Source organism: Chinchilla lanigera, unplaced genomic scaffold (assembly GCF_000276665.1).
Source record: "Chinchilla lanigera isolate Chin_1 unplaced genomic scaffold, ChiLan1.0 scaffold00063, whole genome shotgun sequence".
Lineage (NCBI taxonomy): Eukaryota > Metazoa > Chordata > Mammalia > Rodentia > Chinchillidae > Chinchilla > Chinchilla lanigera.
In genome coordinates, this window is record NW_004955464.1 from 471,727 (window position 1) to 497,797 (window position 26,071).

The 26,071-nt window shown below is 38.2% G+C and overlaps 1 protein-coding gene across 10 annotated transcripts in view; it reads right to left on the bottom strand.

Annotated features, from left to right (window-relative positions):
• The window catches only part of Fggy (FGGY carbohydrate kinase domain containing), a 495,194-nt gene that overhangs the window by 283,690 nt on the left and 185,433 nt on the right, over nt 1–26,071 (bottom strand). For all 10 annotated transcript variants that reach the window (XM_013521725.1, XM_005398481.1, XM_013521726.1 and 7 more), the window contains one exon: nt 19,432–19,547. In XM_013521725.1, the coding sequence (XP_013377179.1) occupies nt 19,432–19,547 (116 nt within the window). The remainder of the gene's footprint in view (nt 1–19,431; nt 19,548–26,071) is intronic.

Consider the following 26,071-nt stretch of genomic DNA (forward strand, 5'->3'; position numbering starts at 1 on the left):
CAGATCTGTGATTGAAAGTCACTTTCAAATAAACATTACAGTACTAAACAAATGCACTTTTACTCTCTGGCAAGCTTATCAGATTTCTACTGGATCACAGAGACAGAGACAGAGACAGCTCATGAGAAGGCTTAAGGCTTGAGGAAAGAAAGATGACAGAGTAGGGGGAATCACACTAGTAAAAGGAACAGAAAGAGAAGATACAAGAGACAGTGCAGAATATACATCAGATCTGGCCATGTTTAACTTAATGAGTCACAAAACCAGTAATCCCATGAGTCAGCACCATCCTATGAAAAATGCATGGATTACAATAACTGGAGATATTATTACTGATAAAAGCAAGAGCTTTTAGAATTGGACAGGTCTGGTTTTGAATACCCTCCTCCATCAAATAATTGTGAGACTTTAGAGCAGTTATCTACCCTCTGTGAGCCTCAATTTCTATACTTGTAAAAGAAAGATTGTAATAGTACTTGTATCTCATTGGTTGTTTGAAGTTCACCTAAAAAGTCATGCAAAATGCTTGGCAATGGTCGCTGGCACATGATACACACTCACCAAATAGTAACCATTCTCAGTATATTATTTTCTTTCCTTTTATTTTTTTATGGTAGACATTTTCCCTTCAAGAACTGTGCCATTGTTCACCTTTTAGTCTTTAAAAAGTCAAATGCTGAAGTTGAAGGTAAGGGTGAAAGTGAACACTTGAGTTAATCTCCCTAGGGCTTCTAATTTCACTGAAATTAGGATAATAGTGAGGAAATTGTTTTAGACAAGTTATTTCTACCCTTGCTGTGAATTTATACTGTCACTCTATGCTAAAAATGAAAATGCAAAATTTTGAACAAAGTCAAAGTTTCATCTAGTACAGAAAGGCAATGTTTAGGTTGGCAAAAAATAAATGGAAATGCCACTTACTGAGCTAGTACAGTAAAGAAATATCTCAAAAAACAAAGCAAAGAATCAAAAAGATAAACAGAATCGATAATGTATGACTTAAAGTACAGAAGATAATCCTCTTATGATAAAATTTGAAGTTATCATCACAAATCCCAGAGAAGAGTATTTTATTCTCATAAGTCCCTTTTAGAAATAACAATAAATTAGTGATCCTTTTTCTCCATAGTCTATAGGTACATCCCAGAAAGGGGCAGGTGTGTCTTGACTATGCCATATCTCAGTACTGCACACAATGCCTACAACATGGGTGGCTCAATAGATATTTGTGAAACAAGTGAGAGAATGAATATATGAACGAATGATTTTCACCAAAATTTTGTTCCATTCAATCTGAGAATTTAACTGCATAACTATCAACAGTGGCCAAATTAGTGAGAAGTCACTCCATGAGTAGTATTCTGATCACATACCAATGCAACAGACTAATGAAGTTAGCCATTAGTTGCTGCCCATCCAGGATGTAACAGCTAGAAGAAATCTGAGAGATCATCTACTCCAGTGGGTCTCAAAGCATCACTGGGAAGCACTACCTGGGAACTTGCTGGAAATGACTGTTCTCAAGTCCTTCTTTAGAACCTCTGACTTGGAAGCTCTAAGTGGTGCCCAGCCAGAACTTCTGGAAGCCTCCAGGTGGTTCTGATACATGCTTTAGTTTGAGATTTGTTTATATATTTCAATCCTTTGGTTTATTGAGGAAGAAATTGAGGCCCAGAAAAAGAATGTCAGTTGTTTTTTAAGAATCAACTCTTATAATTATTAGATAATTAAAAGTGCCAAATCACCACTTCTTAGATTTGTGATACTATTTCACCTCTCTGAGCTTCAGTGCTCTTATCTGACCATTTCTTGGTAGTCAAAATAATTAAACATAGGGGCTGGCGATTTAGCTCAGCGGTACAGCGCCTGCCTGGCAAGCGCAAGGTTGTGAGTTTGATCCCCAGACAAAAACAAAACAAAACAAAACAAAACAAAACAAAACATAATTAAACATAACTGTATTTAAAGAATATAGACTATAACAGAAAATATATACACACCAAGACACAGCCATGTACAGACACAGACATATAAAACTGCAATTTTCTTTGGAAAATATAATCAGGATTTTTACATACCAAAACCATACATATAAATCTCTTTTTAAAGAACTGGCCATTTTTTCCAGGCAAAGCTTGCTCAAATGTGAAAACATCTGGCCATGATTCATGTAAGTGTGTGCAAGGTTATAGCTTGTTACCATGAGGGCTGCAGGTTTCACTCTAGATTTGTGCCTGGCCAGACCACTGGAGGCTCACATCAGGCTGCTTTCTGAAATGACTTCAGGGTGACCTGTGCCATTAAAAGGGGACTCAGCTGGTGATAAAAGGATCTTGGTAAACATGATCATCAACTTGACAAACATGTTTGTTTGGAGATATGTAATCCTCAGTCTGCATGCCTATAAACTGAATTTTCTGAATAGTTTAGTGTACCCAAGAGAGAGCAGCTCCTGCTCACCATCTGGTTAGGAGTCAGGGTTCTTTCTGTGCTTGTGTAGCTGGGCCAATGATGGCATGGGGAAATAAATCAATTACACTGGCCAAGAAGTAGTTAGTAAAGACATGAACTAGAATTTAAACATCAGGAAAGAGGATTCCATAAAGCAGATTGTTTCCTGTCAATATTTATAAGATACTCTCTATGAAGTAGATGGAAACACATACATATCCCCCACACATCGCTTCATATGTGTAGCTCACTGATAGTGGGGCAGTGCACCCCTTGGAAAGATGCTATCTTACCAGGCTAGAAATCTGTTCAATTTAACCTTTTATTTAGCCTGTTAATTTTATAAGTATGAAGTCAAAGCACTGACCTTGCACAATGGAGTGTCTGAGCTGAACTGCTTGATGGTTTTACTATCAAGAAAATAGAGTGCATGGGAATTTCTACCTGGAGACTTCAGGTTAATAGCTAAATAGGCAACAGTATCCCGAGGCTAAACAGGTGACTCACTTTCACAAAGCTGTTTTCTTGGTTTTCATTTTATTAAATATTCACACTTTACCTCTCTTGGCTCCACATGTCCAGGGCTCTGATAAGGAGAGTGTCTCCTGAAGACAAAAGGTGCACACTCAGGAAGAGAGGAAGCATTGTGCAGGGAACACAAAGGACCATCAGGAGATGGGACCCGGGTTGGTGCCCTCATCCCACCAAACCAAGGACAGAACCAACCCTAATTATGTAGCATTCCAGGGCCTCAGTTATGGGACTCAACACGGAGTAAACCGCTCCTATGTTCCTTCCAAGTACATACATTCTAAAAGTATACAAAAATTTAAAGAACTTTATATTCTATACAGGAAAAAAGAAAACTTTGATTTTAACATTTTCCTTGTTTAAAACCTTTCAACAGTTTATTGATGCCTAGTCTAAAGGTTTCTACACAGTTTGATTATGCATGCCGTAAATAAAAATTCTTTAGGATATTCACAATTATGTCTACTAATTACTTACAAATTATATTAATGTACAACTCAATTTATAATACCTATCTCTATCTCTATCTATCTATATATGTATCAAAATGTAAGGAAAAATAGAAGTTAAAAAGAATGAAATAAAAATGAAGAAAATTAGAAATTCTAAAATTTTTCTCTATGCCCAGTGCACATTCAGCTGAAGCATAAGGTTTTCCCATTTGGATACCTTTCACATACAGGACATATCAGCTCCTCAGCTAGCACAAAAGGCATTTCCGTGCAGGGGCACTGCCCACTTCCCCAGCTCTACCTCTCCCTTTGTCCTGCCTCAGATTCAACCTCCAGCAAGATCCTGCCATAGAGCTCAGCTCTGAACCTGGATTCCTGCTCTTAAGTCAGTCAGCGTCCCTTTCAGCCAACTCTTCACCAGGAAGGACAGAGCCCGGTACTCACCTCATCCCCATAGCCCTATTCTATTTATTAACACTCATTTCACTGGCAGCTATGATACAACCTGCAAAAAGCTTATCTTTTTTTAGCTTCCTATATGAGCAATGGTATTCAGGATAATATACTTCTTGTCAGTGAGATGGAAACTGAAGGGACATGGTAAAAATTCAGAAATAACATCACCAAATGAAAGCATAGTCAGTTTTAACATATCCACTTTTGTCCTTGTCCTTCTGCTAGAACACGTATTTGATACTGAGGGCAAAACCACAGGCCATAAGGGAGATCCTGTGGTGAAGATAGGTGTGCACATTGCTGAAAGAAGGGAAGGTGGCTGAAGGACAAAGATCAGAGAGGACAATGGTGCCACAACAGGTGGCCAAAGTCAAGCTCCCTTCAATCTTCTGAGCACCAGATTTGAGAAGATTCTGCTGGGAAGTCACAGGATTCGACTGTCATTATAAAAGTTCATACTGGCTGCTGTATGTAGGTTGTAGAGTAGACAGCAAGTTTCCAATTCAGTCAGAAGTGTTAGAAGCCTGTTGTCAGTCAGGTGAGGCTATGAAACATTAAGAAGTGGAGAGAGTTCATGGGTTGCAGCCTAAAATCCACAACATTTGGTAAATGATTAGATGTGAGGGATAAAGCAGAGGGTAGTGTCAAGGGCTTACAGAGCAGGCCAGCAGATGCCACTATGTACTAAGATTAACAAACCAAAACAAAGCTATCTTTTCCTTTGTGCTTGTTACCAGAATGTTGAGCTCTGCTGAAAAAAAAAAAAAAAAAAACAAAAAGAAATCATACCACAGAGTAGCTTCATAATAAATTCATGACCCACAGGGTTTTCAATGTCATCTGATAATCTCCACATTTTCTCTAATCTTGCTCCCTCATTCTCTGAGCTTCTATGGTAAATCTTTTCCACTCTTCTCAAACTCCTAACTGCTTTACTCTTGTATCATTGTTTCAGATAATCATCTTACCTCTCACGTCCCAGAGAGAACAGGAGAAGGGAACCTCATTTACTTTCCACTTGAGTATAGGTGGTCCCACATATCTATACCCCTCTCTGCCTTGCATCCGTCTGCTAAAACAGGGTGGCTTTGTTGGAGGCCAATACGTCACTTCTTCAGGCCCGTCTGGGTCTGACTCTGTCCCTTCTCTGTGGTAATCTACAGCTCAGAACTCACTGCTGAGACATTCTTGTCTTCCATTTTCAATCAGCCAAACAACAAAAGACTCCATTTACTTTTAGCTGTCATCCTCCTCTGGCTACTACCTCATTTCTCCTCTTTTTCTTCCCAACAAAATTTCCTAAGAGGGATATATAAAGTTTCTGGATCCATTTCTTGTCTACAGCTTGAAATGTCATCTACACAGCAACTTCTGACATCTGACTGTCTTGGTCTGAATCTTGACTCAATCCCTAGGAAACAGAGCGACCTTAGGTAGTTAGCTTCTGTATGTCTCCTTTTTCTCTTCTGTAAAAGGGTTCACTACATTTTCCTTCTGGTTGCTGTAATGTAATAGATACTAAGCACTTTGCACGGCACTTAGCAGATGTCAGCTGTTGCAGTGGTAGTAACTACTACTGATGTCTCAATTTTTATTTTCTGCCCCACTGTTATAATAATGTAGCTTTCACTAAGATCCCTTGCTATAGTCTGAAGGTACTCTCCCAGATTCCTGTGTGGGGAGTTTCATCCCCAGTACAGCAGTGTGAAGGGTGTGCTTAAATCAGGAGGGCCCCACCCTCATAAATGAATCAAAGCTCATAGCAAAAGGGCTGTGCAGTGGGTTTGTCTTCTGGCTGTTCTGCCTTCCACCACGTGAGGACACCAGATGCCTGCACCTTGATCTTGGGCTTTGTAGCCTTCAGAAATGTGAGAAATGAGATTCTGTTATTTAAAGATTACTTCATCTGAGGCACTCTGTTACAGAAGGACAGTCATTATGTCACCATGACTGTGCCCAAGTCATCAGGTCAGATGGCTGGTTTTCAGTCCTTATCTTAGTTCTGCTCCACATCCCTGGAAGCCACACCCTCCGATGCTAAACTCTCCAGCTCTTACTCTCTCCATGCCCTCTTCGGCCTCCTTTGCAGGCACATCTTCCTCAGCTGTACCTTTACTGTACTAGAATTCCTCAACACTTTCTCCCTGGTTTGCTTTTTCTCCCTCCACGGTCTCTCACACACCTACAGCTTCAAATGTCATCTACCTACCAACTTCAGACCTCTACTCAGCCTCACCTAACTTCTCAGCACAGACCTAACTGCCTGCTCCACATCTTTATTTGGTTATCTCAAAGGCATAAGGTCAATGCCTTCCCCAAAATTAAATGTTTTAACTATCCTCTAAAGCATTTGTTTGTACTCATACTTGTTTTGTATATATATATATATATACATATATATTTATATATACATATATATATGTAAAAAAAAACACAAATACAGCCAATATCTAAAGAAACAGAACAATTCTAGCTATTATAGGAATAAATACTTATTCTATATATATATATACATATATATTCTCTAACACTTGTTCATTCATTTATCAAATATCCATTGAGTGCCTATGTTCTAGACAGCTTTCCACATGCTACTGTATCTTAGAAAATATTTGAGGCAGCTTATAACTAGAAGGCAAAGATAAAATAAAGTAAGAGAGATTAAAGATTAAATAAAACCAAAGATAGGAATAAAATGAATTGAGATGAATTTACATTAATGGCTCATAGGTCTATTTCATTTGAGTCTTAAATCCTCAAGAATCCAAAGAAGTGAGGGATATCTTGCCAGTGAGGGCCATCTTACCATGACAACCATGAGAGAAAAAATAATAAATGTAATTATTAAGAAAACTTGGGAGAAATTTAAAATAATTTGAGTACTCAGAGTAGACAAGATTTTTCCTAGGAGGCCTGCATTAAGAGGTTTCTGTGTAGGGGCTGGGGATTTAGCTCAGCGGCAAAGCGCCTGCCTGGCAAGCGCAAGGTCGTGAGTTCAATTTCCGGTACTGGAAGAAAAACAAAAACAAAAACAAAAACAAAACAAAAAAAAGAGGTTTCTGTGTGAGGTCAGCAAGACTACATACAGAGGTATTACTTTCCGCAGGGGTCGGTGACAGAACTGAAGCCCTGAGAAGTTAAGTAACTTGTTTGATTTAAGTCACAGAGCTAGTACAACTAGAGCATGGCAGGACCAGGTTTCAAACACATGTCGGTCCGGCTCCAGATTGCCTGTTCTCTCCATTACCCAGCAGTACATCTAGACCCAGCAGGTCTGAGTCAAGAGCAGATTGCTCCATGCAGTGACACTAGCAAACAGGGACATTACACCAATGCTCTCTCTCTCAACAATTCGTGATAGTTTCTGTTCTTCCAGTCTAAAGATAAATGTGCAGTCCTTCATGGAAAAGAGTGGGGGAGGAGAGCAGAGCATAAAGGATTAATAAACACTGTAAAATCATTACCCGGTCCCTTAAGTAGCCTCTGAAGTAAGAGCAATGAGGAAAACATTGCAGGCTGTTTTCCCTCTACTAATACATCATATACTTCAGTAACTAAAAGGGTATGACCATTTTACTGAATTTCTAATGTCTTTCCAGGTTTTATGATACCACAAAGAGATCATCTTTGTTCTTCTTGCTATGAGAACAGCTGGGTGCAGGGGAGGTGAATCCATGACTCACCACTTCCTCACACCCACAGAGGCTGTCTGAGCAGCAGTCAAACTTCTGCAATCAATAGGGTCCATAGCAATGTACCATCTGCCAACAAATTTTAGAGAAGGCCATTAGTCAACTGGTGACCCACCAACTGACCACAGCAGCCCGCTGATGTGGATTCTCAGAAAGGTTAGTCCATGCTGGGAAACTAAAAAGTCATAGCTATCTTGCAATCAAAACCCACAGAACTGAGGTGAAGGAGACAACACAGGAGCCAGGGAGTCAGAGGAAAGGTCCTCATAGACATCAAGGTCACACCTACCAGCTTCATGACCAACAGACACCAGAAGGACAGAGTGATGGCACGTCACAGGCAATGTGGAAGGCCACCTGGGCAATGGCTGCCCTTCAAGAACACTGAATTCACTGACCTCTAAGAGGATAGCAATCATGGTAGAAGGTCAGATGCCCAACTAAAGATTTAGAAGCAAGTCCCAAGGTAATAGCTTTCAGAGAAAGGAAAAGAATCCCAAACCAAATTGTGCTTTTTAATGTGACTGAAACACATGTAGCTTTGCCAGGTGTTCTTCTGCTCATTCTCCTTTTAAAATTCTAGAGGAGGGCCATGTCTTCAGACTGTATCCTCCCAGGATGTGGAGGGGCACGTATGTCTTGTGAGGCAGTGGCTTCCTTCAGTCATCCAGTGACACTGAGGAGGGGCTGTGGTGTCACACAGATGTAGACTAGAATCTAGCTCCATGGTTTATTAATATTTTGACTTTGGGCAATTAATGTCATGAGGTTAGATAATACCAGGACATCCAACTATTACTTGCATTTACTGGAACTAAATTACCTATTTTATTCAAGCCATTCCCTATATATACACCACTTTTTATCAGTGGATTTCATAAATGTTAGGCCCAGCATGTAATGCAGACTTCAGACATAATCCAACCAGTACTGGGGCTCTTTTTAATGGTTGTTTTCTTTTTTCTTTTCCTCTCCTTCTCCCTCTCCCTCTCTCAGGCCTGCAACATTATGCTACCTTGTGTAACCTTATGCTCAGATATGCAGTCTCTGGAGCAGATCTACCTGGCTCCATTCCTTACTATATGACCCTAATCAACTTACTCAAACTCTTTACGCCTCAGTTTCCTCATCAGTAAACTCAAGGTATTAGTACCTAGACTAGTTAAGTGGATAAAAGAAGCTAATACTAATGAAACATCTAGAAGTGATTGGTAGATTGAACATATTCATCAATCCTCAGCAACCGAGAACTTTCTAGGAAATCTAGATCATTACAGAGATACTACTGAGATAGTATATTGTTTTTCCTTCCTGTCGTTTTAAATAAAAGGACATGAGTATAATTTTATCCTGATAGAAATGCACCTTGTTAACTTTAGTGCACCCTTCTAACCTGCTAATTACTAAAACAATTTAAATTATTTTATTCAACCTATTAACTATTCTTTTTTGCTCTGTATAATTTACAAATTTATTCAGAAAGCCTTCCATGTCTTCCTCCAAGCTGTTGACTGAAAATACTGACATGGGAAAGTTAACACAAAGTGCTATTTGTCATACCACCACAGACTCACAATGGATTGAGATTAAGTCCTTTAGCTATGGTCTTTGAGATAGTTGCTTGGCTGTTTGGGAGCCCATTTAAACATATCATTCATTCTGAACATCTCTATTTTGCCTATGAAAGAACTGTTAGAAATTTCTCAAAAATGTATGGCTCTCATGGTATATTTTTGTGCTGTTTTATATGCCATTCTGAAAATTCTCATTAACTGTATACTAAATGCATATAGAATAAGTCAATTTTGGTTAGTAACAAGTGCTTAGAAGAAAATAAAATAAGAAAACTACTGCTGGCTTAGAAGGGAGTATTAGCTCAGTGATAGCGAAGGATCATCTCTCTCAATATGAGCTGAGATCTTAATAAAGGGAGGAGGAAGGGAGGGAGACAGAGATGGAGGCACAGCGAGAGGCAGAGGAGGAGAAAACAGAATGGGGGCGTGTGGAGAAGGGCCATGCCAAACAGAGGACAGTGTTTATGCAAAGGCTACACACATTAGAGGTGTTGGAGGGGCAAAAAGGTCAGTACAGCTAGATTGTGAATAAGCAGCAGCATGGTCAAAAACAGTACAAGTCAAAGAGAGCACAGAGGACTTCCGTGAACACCAATCTGCCACAGGAAGACACTGGAGGAATTTAAGTAGGAGAGTAACCTGATCTACTTTACAATTTAAACTATCACTCTGGCTGTTGTCCGGAGAATGGATTATCAGAGAGAAAAACAGAAACAAAGAGACCACTGAAGAGGCTGGCCTACTAATGAAACAGAGATGAATGTACTCTGAAGTAAGTAACAGTGAAGAACAGCAACAGGAATGTTTACTTCAACATCTGTTTTGGAGCAAAGTAGAAAGGACTGGTTAATGGATTGATTATAAGTCGTAGAACAAGAGAAGCAGCAAAAGTGATGTCTAGTTAGGTCCTGACCATGAGGGAGAACTGAGGCACCTCTCACCAAGATGAAGTAAACCAAAGGAATAGTACGGTAGGTGGTCACACTGTAAGGACAAATCATGGTGATACCAACAGAAGAGCAAAGAGTCTTAAAGATCTGACAGCCAAGTTGGGGAAACAAAAGCAGGCAGAGGAAAAGCAAGCAGCAGGTACTACTGGAGTTTGAGCAATGTACTAACAACCCACACTACAACCCAATTTCATCAATGAGGAAAGAATTTCAAGAAAATGCAAGACCTGAGGGTGCCGGAGCATAATGGATAGTGAACTGGGGTAATGTCTAACATCATCCTCTTTCACAATGGTATGCTTAATAATCAAACCAAGATCTTTATATCATTAAGGATAAAGGCTAAAAGTTTTTAGCAACTTTGGAAACTAGGATAATGTGTAACCATTTCCTATTTCTGAGGAGCAAGTCAGCTTTACTCTTACAGGCTCCAAGGTCACATCTACAACTGACCTTTTTAGGTAGGGATGTCTAGCTGCACGTGACTATATAAAATTGACTGAGATGGTCAAAACAGTCTCTTAATTTTCATTTTCTCCCCACCACATTTAGTTGGAATGAAACTAGTTCTCTTGGATAATGAATTCTATATCCATTTATACCCAGTTCCCTTTCAACTTTCTGGTTACTGCCACACTGGCCTTTTACTGTGTTCTCTCCAGCCAGAGTCATTGCATGGCTGTGCCTTTTGACTGAAGCACACTTCCTACCTCTCTTCAGTCTGTATGCATATTAGCCTAGCTTAAGAATGACTCTTCCCAGACAAGGTCATGTCCCCTACTTACGCACTCCTGAAGCTTTAGTTTGCTCTTGTAGCATTTATCCCAGTGGCAATTTTGTAAATGAAAATTTAATGTTCTCTCCACTTGACTCTAAGTTCTAGGAAAGCAGAAACACTGTTGGCTTTGGTCCTCTATTAGTCTCCACAGTGCAACACAGTCCCTACCACTAAGTAAGCGAGACCAAAGGGGGAACAAAATACTATTCAGTTAGTAATATGCACTTGTCTTTGCATACATAAGCTTTTCCTCTTAATTTTCCCTCCTTTCAACATAACTATCAAAAGGATTTTGGGGGATTGTTCATTGGATTTGGCATAATGGAAACCTCGTTTATATAAAGAATGATCAAAATATACAGTGAATGTTTAAATCATAAATATTTATTACATTAATCTCCCTGAAAATACTCTCTCTTGCTTCAAACACACTTATCTCATCATTCCTGTCATTTTCTGAAGCAGCTCTTGAAATATTCTTTCATTAGTGTCTTTACAAGGTGTGATCAAAAATATGATGAATATGGGGGCTGGGGATTTAGCTCAGCGGCAAAGCGCCTGCCTGGCAAGTGCAAGGTCGTGAGTTCGGTTCCCGGTACCAGAGAAAAAAACAAAAAAAAAAAAAAAGAAAAAAAAAATATGATGAACACTGCTAACAAGTGCCATCCAATGGAAATGCAGGCTTATAAAAATTATGATGTGTTCGCCATGTTATTCTCCATATCTGGCACTGTGCAACTTCTGGCTCTTTCCTCAAGTCAAAATCACCAGGAAAGGAAAACATCTTGAATCAATTCAGGGCATCAGGGCACTCACAATAGCACAACAAAAGACACTAAAGAAAAAGGATTTCAAGACCTACTTCAGGGAGTGGCAAGAATGACGGGATAAGTGTGTTTGAAGAGGGGGAGTATTTTGAGGGGGATTATGACCATGTGTCTTTTACTATAATTTATTTTTAAGTTTAGACATTCACCATATATTCATATCCTATCTTGCATATAACATTGAATTTTGTGTTGGTTAACCTAGCTACTATTTATTAGAGTCTTATCAGAAGTCAGACACTTTATATCATCTCACTCCATCGTAAGGACCATCAATATAGGTACAACTACATCTGCTCAATGGATAAAGAAACAATGTCTCAGAGCAGTTTAACAACTTACCTAATAAGTGGTAAATCTGGGATTCTAGGCCTTTTTGACTTGAAAGCTCATGAATTCTGGTTTCCCCAAAAGTAAAACTGAAATAAAACCTGTTTTACAAACTTAATAGGAACCATAATGTGATCATTTTATGGGAAAAATAATTCCCAATCTATTAGATGTTAGATGTGCCAAGTTCATGGTCTCACAACATCAAGGAATGCAGTTGCAAACCAAAGAAGGAAGTTAGGAGAGTTTTACTGGAAATAAGGAGAAAAATAGCTCCAGGATTTCCAGCAGGGGTCCAGAGTGGGTGGCCACTGAGGCCCTTTGTCAAGGGTAATATATACAGCAAAATCATAACATGGGTCAAACTACGATCAACCTGTAGGATTACAAGTATCTTAGCTAATACTGATCCAGTAGGGAAACAAATCACATAGCAAATATACACGGAAAGAACAAAGGCATTCACGGAAAGGGATGGATCCAGATGTTCTGCTCACCCACCTCTGCTTCTGATGCCTAGCTATGCTCACTGGACCAGGTGGTGCTAATTACAGTATAATCTTAAGTTGCTGTTTATCTCTAGGGAGGCTCACAGACCTGGCCTATTACATCTCCCTCTGTGCTGAGGCCTGGCTCTCTTCAGATTCACCTCCAGCTACAGTCTTCATGTGTCTCCTCTTCTGTGCTGACTCCACAGAGGGCCCAATCCCTCACTGACTGCCTATTAATTCTATTTAACTTAGCTGTCTAGTAATATATGGAAATAAGAACAGTACTCTTCTAAATTTGTTAAGAACTGTGGGAACATTAGTCAATGATTTTTCCAACTCAATTATTATATTAATTTTTATTTGCCTATAGATATATAATATGCCTTTCGACTCACGGAAAAAAGCTAAAGATTACCAATCATATGGGATTGAAATAATTAGGAACTCCAAATGAAATGATCTCTCAGGCAGGTAAAGTAGTAATGTAATTACAATTTAGAAGCAGAAATCTAACTGGTTTTAGTATATCTTGCTTTAGAAAAGACTACGTGATCCAAGGACAAAGAAAGGCATACCAAAATCCAGAAGTGGGCAATAATTACCTGGAGTGTTCAGTGAATACTGTCTTTGGCAGATGTGATTACCACTGAGAGAGGAATCTGAGCTCAGAGAACTAGATAGTCATTACAGTGGAGAGAACTAATATTTTCTGAAGAGTTATGTATATAGGTGCTTTAGCTGCATTATTTCCTTTCATCTTCATAATAAACTTATTAGATTCATAACATACCAATTAAGGTTGAAACAGATCAGGCACCTTACCCAGAGTCATAAATGTCAGAGTTTGCATAACTTGCAGATGACAAAGCAGAACTGAAGTCAGGCTGGTCTGCATCTGACGACTAGTATCTGAACCCTAAAACAGACAACTGATAATATGTTACTTATTTTTGTTTGTCTGTATCACTCACTCAGGCATGTTATTAGTATGTCCCAGGATACAATGGTCCCTGGCTACTTGGTCAAAGTCCAGTTAAAGAATTTGCAAGGATGAAGACCAGACAGTGGGCTGGGTGAATTCATGCACAGATGATACTGCCTACATTCCTAGTGGGTAGTACCACTCAAATGACAGTGTCTAGATCACCCACATGACCAACAGTTATTGAAAAAGCTCAAACAGGAGAACTGGAATGCAGTAATGAAAAGCCACCGTACTGAGGTCAGAAAGCCTGATTGGTGATCTCAGCTCTGTCATTAAAATGCTGCAAGACCATGGACATTCACCTCACCCCCAAGACTCAGTTCTCATCTATAAACTGAGGGCATTAAAGTCCTATCTCTGTGATCCCTTTCTGCCTTGGTATTCACTGATTCTCCAGCAAAAGTAAGAGAAGTTGAGGGGTAACCTCACTTTTGGTGAGCTACTACTCATCTTCTGATGCCATACTGAAAGGAGCAGCAGTTCCATGAAACCTCAGCAAACACAGCAAAGCCTCTAAAAGTCATTCCTTAGCATTACCATGATGTGCTCATCACTACCCCTATGTCCTTTTGGCTTTGCAGGGTTATTCTTAGAAAAGCCAGCAGCTGAAATGGAACTTCTGGGAATGTATGTGGTATTGGAACAGAGTGCTGAAGGAGTGCGTACTCCTGTTCCCAGGTGCCAAGGTGCACTTAAAAATGAGAAGAGCTACCATGTCCATAGGATCCATACACCATACTGTCCTGGGACATCGATATTGCATTGCAACTTCACACCAATATTTATGAGAAGGAAAATAATGATTATTATATGCTCACAAAAAAGACATGATTTTACAACATACACACACACACAGATTTACAGGAGCTATACAACTTCTAAAATGTCCCCTGCTGCTCTAGGTCACTCCCGCCTCAGCATTGGCAGCAATAATAATTGGAAACATCTCATGACAGGACTAGAGCAAGCTCTATGTTGAGTCTCTCACCAGTCCCTCCTATTCAAGGAAGGATGGAAGTCCCACTAGAAATTAGTTTCCAGTTTCCTCTTCATCTTATATCCTACCACTCCTCTCTAACCCACTCTAACTCCATGAAGTTCCTGCTACACTAAACAACCCATGGTCACCCCAAACTCTTTCAAGTCTCCATGCTCTGCCTGCCATTTCTTGTGCCATGAAAACCATTTTCTCTCTTGCCCTGGTAAACTACCACTCATATTTTTCAGACACATCTCAAATGCCACCTCATGAGAACACTTCCTTGGTATCACTATCACTGTCAGTGACTTTTTGTTCTTCTCTCATAGCGTGCTGTGGACATTTTATTGAAAAACCATGAGATTACTAACTTATTCATTTATCTACCTCTTTTCCCAATAGACATGAGATGCCCAAGGAGATGGACCATGATAAATTCATTTTTATTGATCTTCATTCTTAGTACATAGGAAGCACTCAATAAATGTGTCTGGCTAGCTGAGTGTGTACATCATTGAATAGGTTGATCACTGGTATGGAGAACTCCAGGCCATTCTCTACCAAGCAGAAGTTTGACTTTAAATGGCAAAATAAGACAGTCTAATATTCAGAGGCTATGTGCTTATCATTAAGTATTGGAAACACTTTGCTATGTAAGTTGGGCAGGAATGAGAAAGGTGGTAGAAAGATGGGGTAAAAAGGCTCAGGGCAGCAGGAAGGAAAACATGGCCGGGAGTACACACAAGGATTGCCACCTCAGGCCACAGGAGATAGTGGTGGGACCAGCTCCAGGTAACCTATAAAAGGCTGGGCATAACCGTGGCCAAAGCTTCTCCAGGTCTTCCAGTATAAATTAGTAAGAAGTCCACCTACTTCACATGACACAAAGGTGGGCAGCAGCAACTCTGAGAGCAGTAACTGTCCAAATAGCAGCAGGAGACCCCCAGGCTCTGTAAATCAGCCTGACCAAATCTAATACTGAATTTGGTCTAAAGTGGTTCTGTGAATTATTCCCTACTGGTTAGACCTCAGAATGTAATAGTAGTAACTACTGGCACACTTATGTCCTGAACACATACTTGTCCTTTGTCAATACTCTTTACGTGCAATTTTAAACCTACAGGACAAAAAAGTCTACGGAAAAGTAAAATTTCCAACCTTCCTAAAATAAGTTTTTGCAGTTAAAACATTTCCTGTCATGGAAAGATCTTTGAGACATTTGCCATACGAATGAGGTTGCAGCTGTCGTTTGGTCTGAGGTGTCCCTTTTACAGGAATCCTTCCTTAAGTAAAGGGTTAGTGAAACCTCACTTGTGAACAGCCAGTTCATGAACTAAATCTACTGTTTCTCTATAACCTAGTATTATTATTTTATTCAAAGAATTTATGGTGTCTCCATTAAAAGTTAGGGACAGTGAAGGCAAGACAGAATGTATTTATCAAATCCTTCATCCAAACATATATTCATGCATTCGCACATGTCAACAGTATTTACTCTGTGCGAGGAGACTGTGTCCACCATGTCTGGCACCTAAAATACAGTCTCATAGGGGAAGAGAAATCCAGTTTTAAAATGACTGCATCATTTACCTTAAGAAACCATCGCCTTTCTTTTTCTTCATTTCTTCTCCTTACTTAACTCTCAGTAACTCCTTCTGGAGCCTAACATTCTCCTTTGCCTGGTTTCCCTCATCACAAATAATAGGTGATGCACAAGGTAATTTGATGAATTTTTCATAGAATAGAGCTCTCTGTGTAATGCAAGTAATTATCCTATGATTCAGCAATTTTGCACACACGAATTTTCATAAAATGGCCTACCCAATACTACAATGAAGCTCTTTTCCCAGGGAGTAAAGAAAGAACTGGGACATGCTGACACGGAGCCTGGATAATCCATTAGAAGAGGTGAGATGTTGCTTATATTCCTAAAAGTCCTTCTTCCCTGCTGATCTCTTCCCTCCTGTTTATTTTTGACAGATGTGTGGGAGTATATAGGTAACCTGGAAATGATTCACATGGAGTAAGGTCACAATTTATTGATATAGATCATTTTATTGGACCATTGATAGATAATCTCCTAGGGAAAAATAGCTTAGGGCTTTCTCTATCAATTCTGAATACTAATTCAACCTATATTCTTCAATTATAAAGAAATTTTATATTCTTTTAATTCACAAAACTTGTTTTTCTGTACTTTGTATAATCTTCCCAAACAAAATTACCCAAATGTTTCCTTGAAAAAAGATATTAGTAACATTTTATCATTAGAAATTTTCAAGTAGTTACTTAAAACACTGTAAATATCCTGTCCTTGAAATGCACCATATAAATATTGCATTTGATCCTTAACTTATACTTCATAAATAATTTATTGTAAAGATATTTCTCCATAAGACCTTCAGTTGCTGAGGTGTTCAGTTTTCAGGGAAAGCACTTATTTATTGCATAAGCCAAGAAAGGCTGGTAAAGACTTGGCTAAAAGCTCCACGTGGAGCGAATTATGGTAATTGTATTAATGCTCAAATCCAGGACACTTGTTCAATGCTCAAATCTGCTAAAAGGTTTTGTGCTATATTGCCTACATCTTGACGGGCAGTGAGGCCACTGGAAATGTTTAACACTTCACAGGGTGGCTTCCGAGATTCATTTTTCATAGTTCCAAGAATTGCTAAGCAATGTCTGGAGGTAGCTTCCAGAGGAGTTTCTGAAAGTCACAGCTGAGAGTAAACATCTGATTAAATGTCTTCTGCTTTGGGTTCAGACTGAACCATCTTGAGCTCAAATAATCAGAAATGAAAATCAAAGAAAACACCACACAATTAATTTTGATGAATATGCAAGTTTAAATACACATACAACAATATTCTGGTTAATGATATGTCTCCATAGGACATCCATTAAAAATCCATTAACATAACAGGGAAAATCTAATAAGTTACCCCGGAAATTTTCTGCTAGATTAACATGGAATTTTAATGAGTATTTCTTGTAGGTATTGCTTTATTAGCAGAACTAATATACTGATTACACATGTATGTTATGTGAGATAAGAAAGAAAAACACTAAAATAATTGGAAAGTCAGAGCTGAAGATGGGCCCATGTTGCCGAAGCTACTGCTGAGATACTAAATATCCCTATAGCTTTTAGAAGCAAGAAGTACCAACCTCCTACTGCCAGAAATCTCAATAATTAATTTATCCACTTACTTATCAAGCAGTAAGTTAGCAATATGCTATGCCTTCTGGTCTTACTAAGAATATGAAGTAAATCAGTGACAATCCTGTACCAAAGAGCTCAAAGTATAGTTTGGAATGAATACACATAAACAAGTAATCAAATCCCAAGGAAAGAACCAGACTTTTCCTCTTAATACCAGGTAGGGAAATGAATTTCAATTTTCATGTCTGTAAAATGAGAATAGTGAAACTAGAGGTTTGTGAGACCCAATAAGATAATGTACACAAATCACCTAGCAAAAGATCTGAAAGTAGCTGATGACTAAAGACTGTTGCTTTGCTTTCTTCCTCTCTTCCCTGATTGCAAGCTCCTCCTATTCCCTACCAACTCAGATCTTGAGATGATTTTATCAGAGCCACAGAAATTCAAGCACAGCTCTTTCTGTATAGAACCCTGGCTCCATTCTTTTACCCAGATTCATTTCTTAGTAGATGAAGAGATCATAGATAACATATCAGGATTATCATTCTTCATGTTTCCATTTGAACATTCATAGACTGTCATGAGGATTCCTCCAGAGAAAGGCAGACTGAACTACTATGGGATTTAGTTAACAAAAGTGGGCAGAAGTTGTAGCAGATAGGACCAGTTGTTCTCTATATTTAATAACACACTGCTCAAGGTTTACCAGTCATAGATGGACACATGGATACCCAACCAATGACTTCATTTCTCAAACTTCTGTGGTGTACTGGGGGCTTCTCAATGCAGGATGGTCAACAGGAAATGAACAGAAAGGGGTTATGTCACCTTCAAAAGAGCAGGCATGATTCGTTTGGACCTTTTATTCTTCGCCTCTGGCTGGGAACTGATCAGAGCTGAACTAGCTAACTTGGGCCCAAAGTTAGAGATCATGTTGAAGAATTGCACTAATATTCACTTATTTTTATTCTATTCCATGAAACAGAAATCATATTCTAACCTATCTAATCTTATTATTACAAAATCCTGACCTACACACTAACCAGTTCAACAGTGTTTCAAAATTTCCACTGAAATATGTATAATTGTTTACCCGATGACAGCTAACTAGAATTGTAAGTAGTAACTGCAGGAAATAAATGTGTTCTTATGACCTTAGAAGCTTTAAACTCTGAAACGTCACTATATGTGTCTACCATCTAAATGCTTTCACCAGGAAACAACTACTAATTACTCCACCTCTACCATCTACTAACTGCCATGTGAAACTGGGAGTCGGAGCCTGGAAAGACTTACATAGGAAGTATCAGTTCTCATTCTACTTCCCATCTTGTTCCTGATTCTTCTATTTTTGATCCTTCTATTTTATATTTTTTTCTTGTTCATAGCCTTCCCTTGTCCCCTGAAACTAACTCACAAAACAATTTTTCTACTACAGACTAGAAATGGCCCATATACATCCCCTTGATTATGCTAGACCCAGCTACTCCATGCAAAGATCCTCCTCAGTCTAGAACACCTTGTGGTTCTACATTTCAACACAGATTTTCATAGCATGCATTACCACCCAGTCAAGTAAGTCCTAACACAAGGGTCTACTGTCATTGTCTGCCCATCACAATGGGATCATTTTGGAAAACCCAATCTTGAAAAAAAACTGAGTTGTGTTCCTATAATTCAAACAAAAACCAAACCAAAACAAAAAAATCAATATCTTCATATATACACTTATACACACAAATGATCATTTTACATAATTTCTATTCTTTTACCTATTTTGCTGTAATTATCAGCAACAAAGTCCTCCAAACCAATCATCTTCCAGAAACTGTCATCCCAGCCTTTCTCTGCTGAGTATGTCCATTTGCACACCAGGGAACAGAGAGACCTAGAAAAATAAGAGAGATAGATCCAATGATATAAGCTAGGCTTCCTTTGTATTAACCAATACCTACTGAGATATCTGCAGAAGTATTGAGGAAGTGAAATAAACCAAGGTAAGTGGTGACGTATCCCTATTTAAGTCGAAGCTCTCCATGAACACATATTAATTACTACTAGCTCCCTCTTTCACTTTCAGAAGAATCTCAGTACTTTATTTATAAAATTTGTTATATCAACCCCTGATCAAACAAACTCTATAGAGGAATACTTTCATTTATATCTGTATTCATATAACACTTAGAGAAAATCAGAAATCACAACATTAATAAGTTGTTTGATTAATGTGAATTATGTTTTAGATACTATGTTGGTAATTTTAGTTGTGTTAAAAACTGTGTCTTAGCTGGGTATGGTGGTGTATGCCTCTTGTTTCATAAGTTGGAAGATTGAGACAGGAAATTGGTGCAAGTGCAAGCTCACCCTGGGCTACACAGTGACATCCTACCTCAAAAAATAAAACAAAAACTGTTTCTTATCATTTAAATAGATCACTATATAATGAAATATTTATATATGATGTGATATGATATATGAGATTTGTTTCAAAATAACATGAAAAGGGAAGGTAAGTGGCATTATAGTTAGGGCAAGATTGGCCTGGGAGTGTCCACTGTTATACTTTATCTACTATTGCACATATCAAATTTTTCTATAATAAAAAAGATTTTTAAAAAGCACCTGATATATAGTAAATAATGTAGTCATTCTAGTCTAGAAAATATGTATTAAGAGAAAGACTTCTAGCTTCAAGTCATCCTTAGTAGTCTATACTCCACCATAAAAATCATTTCCATCTACCTGAAAAAAGTCAACTCAAAGTCTTTGTTTAGCCTAGGTTGAGACTTCAGTTTTGAGTTAAATATCCCCTTTCTGATCTCCTGAAATAGGGGTATGTCTTACCTCATTGCCTCTATTGCACTATGTAATCATCGCTTCTTTATCTTCCTTATAGTCTCATTACCTTCCATCTGCCTTCCATAGTTTATTAAGATTAAACTTTATAAAATAAAATCCATTATTTCAACCCCTGATTAAACCCCTTCAACTGACATTCTATGGCATGGTCATGTGCAGCTCTGCTTCTTGTGCATGCACACCCTTGCCTCCTCTATTCTGCAATACTGAATCGTCTGAAATGCCCTCTAGCAGGCTTGGATGACTCACTACTCTCTCCTTCATTCTTTCTACCTTATCTTCACATTAAATACTTAACTCCTAGTCAGCTTTCACAAGCCAGCTTAGAGTATCTCTCTCTCTGGGAGAGCATGCTGAATCCAAAGCCCTTTCTCCCAGTGTCAATCTGGATATGTTCTTGTCTTATATTTAGTGCAGTAACAGCCTTGGTCCATTCATGTCTCTATCTCTCTTACTGAACCAGAAATACCTTTAGCACAAAACCAGTCCTATTCAACACCTAGTCTTGGATTATCAGTACTTAGTCTGATCAGGCTTATGCTGAGCCACATGAATGGCCATTGTATGAGAGCAACTGGAAAATATAACAGTGAGTGAAATAAATCAGACACAAACTTAAATACCATGTGATATCTCTCATTTGAGTAAGTCAAAGTACAAATGAAGAACATACTAAAGAATGAATAGAAGGAAACCAGGAGGCAGATCTCTGGAAGATGGGAAGGGTCTAGATCAAGAGTCGGGTGGGAGGAGTAAGAACAACAAAGATATGCTATGTGCAGGAACCTGCTAGCCTCAATTAATGTAAACATTATATTTCATAAAATGAGCTAAGAATAAAAATAACAGAAAAAATGAAAATGGGGAAAAGGGATTTAGACGTAGAGGCAGGGAGATGGGTGGGAAGGAGAAGGGGATTAAAAATAGAAACAAGCTACATTATGTACCCACTCTCCAATATGAATATAAACTTCACGTACTAATCAAAAAGTATAGATTGTCCATTTTGCCAGAGGTCAAAGGTAAATCTGGCGATGGAAAGCCATACAGTTTTAAAGGTAAACCAAAACCTATTTCATAGGGTCAAGAGTCTAGATGCATCTCACTCAGATATTCACATAGATTCACTTGCTCACTTAATATTTAGTATCCCATTACTATGGTAGACTCTATGGGGAAATTATATATACACTTCCTGGTCCTCTGATTTCACAGAAGTTGAAAATTTAACTCAGGAGAGAGACAGGTATTCTGAAGGAAGCAGAGAGAGAAATGAGAGCTTTTAGCAGGAGACTCTGCTGTAGTCTGGTAGCAAGGTGAGGTGCTGGGGGACGTCGTGTCAAAAAGGGTTGCACAGAGGGAGTGACATTTATTGAGGACTATCCTGAAAGTAAGCAAATAGTATTTATTCTCAATGATTTTTTCAGATGTGGAACAGATTGCAGAACACAGTTACGGTTTAACATAGAATTCTCCCAAAGGCTCATGTATTCAGGGGTGGGGCTTTGGAAGGTTACTGGATCATGGGAGCGCTACACGTATTCATCAGTAGATTCATCCACAGAGAGTTTAATAGATGAATGCACTTTTAGGAGCTGGGGCCTGGTTGGAGATGGGTCACTGGGGGGTGTGACCTGGAAGGGAATATTCTTTTTCCCAGCTGATCTCTTTATTTTCTACTTTGTAGCCACCACAATGTGAGTCATTTTTTGACTGCCATGCCTCTCTGCCAGCCAATCGTGGTCCAAAACCATGAGCTAAAAGTTCCTCTTTTAAATTGTGAGTATCAGGTATTTTGTCTCACTAATGAGCAAGCATCACACTGAACTAAATGGCACTGATAGCGTTAGAGTGCATCACTCTCCTCCTGCCCCCTGTACTGTCAGAAGGGCCTCCTTTCTTGGCTCTGAACTTTGATTCTGATAAATGACTGGATTTAGCCAAAAGAATGAAGCAGAAGTGACTGCATGCCAGTTCCTAGGCTAAGCCCCAACATGCTTTATGTGCCTCTGCTTGCTTTCTTGCATGTCTAACACTGCCATGAGAAGATCATGCAGGGTTAGCTCACTGGTCCGACCAGGACGATCAGATATATGGAGCCAAACCCAATCTGAATAAGACATCCCTACATCATCTTCAATCAACTTGGATTAGGCAGATTAGACTCTAGTGAGTGGGGTCAGCTGAGGTTTAAAGAACTACCCACAAGACCAAAGACTACATAAGCCACCTGTGAACCAAAGAAATGATTATTGGGTTAAACTCAGCACTGGCTGTAGTTTATAATGAACCCTTCACAGCATAAGTAGATTAGTACAAGGAGATTTTTATCCCCAATGTCTCACTCTTCACACAAGATTAGAATAAGTGGCCAAAGTGTGCTCTTGAGTGATGATGATCAAACTTAGGAGGCAAGAAACATTATGGCACACATACCTCTGGAAACTCTATTTTCCACATGGGCTGTTAAAGAGCACTAAAGTCCATTTCATTTGAGTCTCTTTAAATCAAACTGATGGGTAACTTAGATGTATGGATGTGCTTTAAGTAGCAGATTTAGGAAGTTTTAGAGAATGCATCTGAGACCACAGATTCTCTGGAAATCTCTAGATGAGAGAAAAAGTAGAAGACTTTGTTTATCTTGTTTGTGAATAAAGGTAAGGTACTAGTGGCATAATGAAAAGTTTGCTCCAGCTTGAGTCTTCTATTAAAAATCAGGGTTTTGACATTCTCTGAAGCATTTTACTGAGCAAGCTGCCCTCCCAAGAGAGCTCTCTATCTTCAGACAAGCTACACCCACATTCAGTCTTCAAGCTGCCCAATTTTCAGTCTCTCCTTCGTCAGGAGGTTGTAGGAGTAGAATTACACATCAGGGCCACAGAGAGCCAGGGCCTGCTTTAGCTGGATGATTTCTTTCCAAGATCAGTGGCCTGAGAGGACATGCTCCTGCTGCCCCAGGAAGCTCTGAGAGCAGAGAGTGGTCCACTTCATGTTGGCCAGTTCAGTCACTGCTAGCCAGATTGTCTGGGTAGGAAGTACTGTGCCTTTTGCTGCTTTCAGATCTGTTAATGACAAATACCTACATAAACACCTATATAAGGATCAGAAGAGAGATCCATGATTAGGCAGAACAAAAACAATATATAACTTAGGGAGACAGATTCTTCTGAGGGTAGATCACGTAGGACATTGATTGGTAACAGGCAGGTCCTTACTTAAGTAGAAATGATTAAAATGGTAGAAGAATAGATCAATGATGATAGCAATGAGACAACAAGAAAAGAATGCAAGAAAGACATTCTGAAACTAAGAACACTGATTTTAATTTTAATTTTAAATTTAAAGTAGCCACAGAGGAACTAAAAATAAACATCACTGGCGCTGATAAAAACCCAATGAATGCTCTGGAAGAATAAGTAAATGAAGAATCTTCCCATGAGGAGCAAAGACACGAAGAGAATAATAATGGAGGAAGGAATAAGAGGCTCAGGGACAGATCCTTACCCTAACATAAGAATAACAGGAATTCCAGAGAGATTTTTTAAAAAGAAGAAAAAATACAACAGATGAGGGAGATATTATAAGTAAATGAATACAGTACTAGGTATTTTATTATACTGAGCTGAAGTTAAACTTAAGCCTATACATTGAAAGTCTCATGAAGTCCAGGAAGTAAATCAAGGAAATACTTGAATTTCAAGAGTCAACAGAAAATCATATAGCTTTCAGACAGAAAGAATAAGTTACTTACAAAGGCAAGAGATTCAGCATAACTAAGGAATTCTCATCTACAACTCTGGAATGTAGAAGATATTGGAATAATGTACAGACCTTTAAGTAAAACTGATTCATGAATTGTATGCCCCCCCCCCCCGCAAATACTATTCAGTTATCAGGGAGAAAAAGAAAGATATTTTCAACATAAAAGGATTTAAAAAGCAAACTTTCCACATATGCTCTCTAAGGACGATTCTTGAGAAAAAAACAGCCAAATACCAACTCATTCAGAGCAAGACCTCAACACTCAGGAAGTCAAAAACTCTAGAAACCAGTAAACACTGACATACCTTTATAAGCATTCATTCTTTCCTTTGTTTTCACGTATCACCATTGATCTGTTCATGAAGGCAGAGCCCATGTAACCTAATTACCTCTTCCTAGACCTCATCTGTTGCATTGTGAACTTAACATTGTGAACTAAAGTTTCAACATATGATCTTCAAGGGACACAGTCAAACCATACCAGGGTAGAGAGAAAAAATACCTTGGAATACATATGTTTGTGTGGGCAGGACATAAGTGTAATGGTCATTGTAAGAAACGATACAGCAATCATTAATGAAATTACCAATAGAAACAAAAAATAGCAAGGATAAAATAATAAGGATAAAAGAGAAGAAAGGAAAAAATAACAAGCTAATAAAGTTAAACAAACAAAATAAAAAGGAAAAAGAAAAGGGAAGTAATATAATACAAATACAAAACAAAATAAGATGGAGGTAATAAAATCAATTATTTCAATATTATATCAAAATGAGCTGAATTTCACAACCAGCTAAAAAATAAGAACAATCACAGTGGGTTAAAACTAAGTTGTATCTTGTCTAAAATATACATTTAAAATGAGGTATTCTTTTAAAAAAGTGTACTAAGAAATAAAAAATACAACAATGTGTAAATGTGACAACATGAATATCAAAGCAGTATGAAAGAACAAAAATATTAAACCAAAGAGCATCCTACAGTGACAAAATTTCACTCAAGAATAATACCACTCATACAATTATATGAACCCAACCCAACAATGTAGTGGGAAAGATATAAAGCAAAAACTTCTGAAAATAAAAAAATGCATTTGAAAAAAGGTAATTCTATGTAAAGGCTTTCTTGTACTATCAGAATTTGAAGAATGATGTAAACCATAAGAATAATTATCATTACTGCTACTGTGACATTAAAAAGCATGCATTTAATAAAAAAAAACTCAACTCTACCCATCCATGTAGGAGTAGGGAAAGAGAAAAATGCTTTATAAGCAAATACTATATGGTTTCAATAGTAGTTAAAAGAAATTTAGAATTTTAAAAGCTTTTATTGGAAAAGAGTGAGGCCTCAAAAAAAAAACCTACACAGTCATATGAGGAAACTGTGAAAAACAGAAACAGTTTAAACTGAAAGAAAGATTTTAAAAGGGGAGTAAAGATAAAAGTAAATGAAAAAACATAAAATGGCAAGATAAAACTCAGTTAATCAAGAGAGTCAAAACATGTATCTAGGAAAAGACAAACAACAACAAAAACTCCTAGCAAAATTGAGAAAGAAGTGAGACTACAAAAGTAACAAATATCATAAAAGAAAAGAAGAGCATAACCAATGAAAAAGCAGACAATAACAGGAAGAAACAAAAGGACAACATGAGCAACCTTATGATAGTAATCTGAAAATTTAGATGAACAACTTACTAGAAAAATGTAACTTATTAGTAAATGTTAAGCTTATTGTCATTAAGGAATTTAGTCAGTAGTTATTTTGTTTTTTTTTTTTTTTTTTTTT